Below are 3810 nucleotides of genomic sequence, written 5' to 3' on the forward strand. Positions count from 1 at the left end.
CACTTGAAAACTCAATACACAGTCTACAAACCTTAGCTACGAAACTCAGTTTCTTAAGGGAAAAAACAGACAATTGTGAAAAAACGTAGGTTCCTCTCGAAGCACAATTTTCAAACTGATTTTTTTCAATGTTTACAAACATCAGCTGATTTTGATGTATGAGAAGTTAAACACAAATCGTCTGAAAAATCATTTAAAATTATCAGGGGTTCTCAAAAATGGCACGTTTCCTTATTTTTGGCGCTTAAATAAAAAAAATGCCGATTTTCGGTACGAAGACGGTGAGTAGGTGTTTTACCTTAATGCGTTATTTATTTTACGATGGGTAACCTACAAGCGAAGCTTTCGTAAATGCCTGAAACGGATGTAGCTTAAAAGGTAAATTAATATCCTATAAGGTGAAACATTTGTTCAACAAGTTCAATAGTACAGGTATGTATACTCAATTACTCAGGTATTTTAAATGTGTGTCCACACATGGTCGATCGGCCATGATCGATGTTGACTGGACCGTCCACACTGCCTTGATAACATAGATTCACCTAGTCGATCGACAGCCGGTCAACTATGTTTGGACACACCTTGAAAGGTACAGGTAAATGAATATCCTACAAAAGTGCCACATAAATTCAACAATACCTACAGGTGTATAGATGGTACTCGTAGGTACGGGAAAGTACATTTTCAGTAATAGAATGTAAAAAAAAAAAAAAAAAAAAACAATAAATATCAATTTAATAGCGATTGTTTTTATTTTTTGTAAAATATTATATTACATTAACGTAAATACAACATTAGAAACATTTATCTTGTTAAAGGAGTTAATTTAAAGTAAAATAAATTAGGCTACGGGAACAAAATTGATGGGATAAAATCTCAAGTTCAGCTCTAAAGCATATAGCATCTTAGGCTTACGTTACCAATGTAAAAACACTACAATAATTTTATTATTAATTGCACAGGTGGGTTATCGAACCCCTTAGCTTAACTGTCGATCGATAGTGCTAAAAGTTGCGCACAATGAGATTTCTTGTGAAAAAATCAACATAGCGACTGATCTCAGGCTTAGGTTTATTATTCAAGCTCTTTAATAATTTTCAAAAGGAACTCCTTTGGGAGCAATTATTGCTTCAAAATATTGCGCTGACGGTAACCCCAAAGTAGGAAAAGCGTGACCAGACTTTGCCGAAATCGCCCAGGAACTTGGTTGGGCTTCTCAGCTACCTAAAGAAAAAAATGGCCTCAGGTGGTATAGTTGTGAAAAAACAGTGAGATGGACAGAACATCAAGTACGGTTTAAAGCTGGTTCATTGACGACTCGTTCCAGATGGAAGACGTTATTTGGATTTTCTCTCTCGATCAGGTTTCCCCATTGACAAGAAGTTGAAGTGAGGTGATGGATTTTGGAATGGTTGGAAATCCACAAAGGCTCATTAAATTAATAATAGGAAAGTAAAAAAAAAAAAAAAAAAAAAAAACGCGTTTCTATATTCACGTCACGTTGGGCTGTTGGTGTGCTATCACTCCATTTGGATTGTTGGATCGATCGCCAATGGCCAGCTTTAGAAAAAAGTGAAAATTCAATACGAAAACAATACTCTCTATATATACTATGGTATAGCTACTTGTATCGGCGTCGTATACTTTAATGGAATAATGTAAAAGTAAAACAAGTATACGTGAAAGGTGTTGGCGTTAAGAAATGGTGAAAATAAAATTTGCTAAAATATTTGTATTTTATTAACCTAATGTATTCATATAGATTAGCAGACTTTAGAAATAATTAATTAGTCTAGCTTCGCTATACTTTAGTAATAGAAAGAAAGTAATTAGGTATTTATGTACGCATAAGTGGCATATATTGACAAAAAATGACCTAAAGTTTTGGTCAAACAAAGCATGAGCATGACCCAAAGCTAGGGTCAAACAAAGGAAGAGCATTTTTATTTCTTAATTATTTTTATTAATATTTGGAATGACTTGTTTTCTAGAAATCTATCAATCACGGATTTCGCACACAAAAGGAACATGAAAACTCCGATCAGTGCTCAAACGAGCTAGAGAAGTAAACTTGAAGTTTAAAGTATCAAAGTGTGCGAGTTAGTATGATCTGATGATAATGGATTATAGAGCTTTTCCTACGGATTTTAGGAATGTAGTCTAGTCTCATGGTATCTAGGAATTAAATTCGATCCTCTTAATCTTGGCTACGATTCAGATCGAACTGTAAATCGCACAGTTTTCCTCAGTACGATTTTTCTCCCAATCAGCAGATCTTGGGGTGTACCAGACTTTTAATATCAACAGAGGTCTCGAGTTTATCCTTATCCCATGTATTGATAACTTGCTGATACACTCTGAAATAAAACAAAAGTAAAAATAATTAGTGGGCCATTGAACTGTAGAACTTACACAGGACAAAGGGCTTTCTACATGTTGTTTTTGCAGCAGCTTCAGCTGTAGCAGAATGGTGATTGCAGAATATATGGTCGAAAGGTGATGACAGAGAGAAGGAAGACAGGAAAGGAGAAAACCAGCCATTCCGAGAACGAGCATTATCCGTTCAGGATAAAATCCGCAACGAGCGGGAATCGGACCCGCGGCCTACCGCTTACAAGGCAGACGCGCTACCAACCAAGCTAACAAGGCTGGCTACAACCAAACCTTGTGAATTGCATCAGTTACTGTTTATCGGTCAGATTTCTTCCGTTATCGTTACCTGTAGATCCGTGGGTGACTGATGATGTCTACTGAGATGTGACAGATGACAGGCACGGCACATAAGTCTGCCCTGTAGTGGATAACATCTCTTATCAGGCTCGTCTGTTAGCTGCAGACCACAATCCTCGCACATGTAACAATCCACGTGGAAATCTTTATCCATGGATACGACACGAACCTGCAACACAACCATATAGTATTAGAGCTAAGGGTTAGGTGGTAGAGAACGCCCCAGACATTAAAGGTAGCAACACACTACCATCACGTCACGTGAAGTCATGGGGAGTCAGGAATATGTAGAGTTTTCCCATATATTGTAGGTAAGTCCGTTCAGGCCAGCCACACTACTATCACGTGACGTGACATATCAATAACTATTATAGTACCTGTTTGATGGGGAATTGGGGATTCCAAAGAGGTAAAAAAAATATCTCTTTGTATGAAAAGTGAGAAGGAATCCAAAGGATCCAGATTCTGGAATCCATCCATACACTCATACACAAAAAGCCCAACCGAGGCTTAGGTGTAGAGGCAAATAGCCCCAAAGGATAAGTTGAGCTTCTACGAATCTGGAATCCATCGAATCCGGATTCGTTGGATTACAAAAAAAATACGTCCATGATAAAGTCAATCTAATTAAAAAATACGTTTTATTACTCACCGTTTCTTCTGTGCCCTCCACAGGCGTGATCCCCTTGCCACAAGCAGCACACTTGGGCCAAGTGATGCAAAAATTCACATTGACCCACTGTCAATCTCAATGAAATTCAATAAACTAGAAACAAACACAATACAACATAGATCTAGGTATCTATACCTAACACCTACCTACTTAGCAATGTGGAATAAAGCACCTATAATTTGATTAGGAAGATGGGGAGTAACATCCGTGGCCGAGTGGATATTAGCCTTACAAGTTGTGTCGAAGGTCCCGAGTTCAATTCCCGGTGGAAAGAAGTTTTTTTTTCTGTGTGCTTGGATTTTAGTAGGTGTTCAAAAATCATAGACCGATATGGCATTTGTAGTATATACAAAATTTGGGTACGTTTTGGTACAAAAGGTACAAATAATTAATAGTAGATATGTGCC

At 37.3% G+C, this 3810-nt stretch overlaps 1 protein-coding gene across 1 annotated transcript; it reads right to left on the minus strand.

The window, feature by feature from the left end:
- Positions 1–1630: 1630 nt before the first annotated feature.
- On the minus strand, positions 1631–3469 carry LOC103521419 (LIM domain-containing protein jub-like; the record flags this gene model as incomplete). Its single annotated transcript, XM_008486529.3, has 3 exons — positions 1631–2357; positions 2720–2899; positions 3383–3469. Coding segments are annotated over 3 exons (300 nt in total), but the record flags the coding sequence as incomplete, so codon positions are not given.
- Between the last annotated feature and the right edge of the window lie 341 nt (positions 3470–3810).

The sequence above is a fragment of the Diaphorina citri genome, unplaced genomic scaffold, assembly GCF_000475195.1.
Source record: "Diaphorina citri unplaced genomic scaffold, Diaci psyllid genome assembly version 1.1 scaffold5213, whole genome shotgun sequence".
Taxonomy (NCBI): Eukaryota; Metazoa; Arthropoda; class Insecta; order Hemiptera; family Psyllidae; genus Diaphorina; species Diaphorina citri.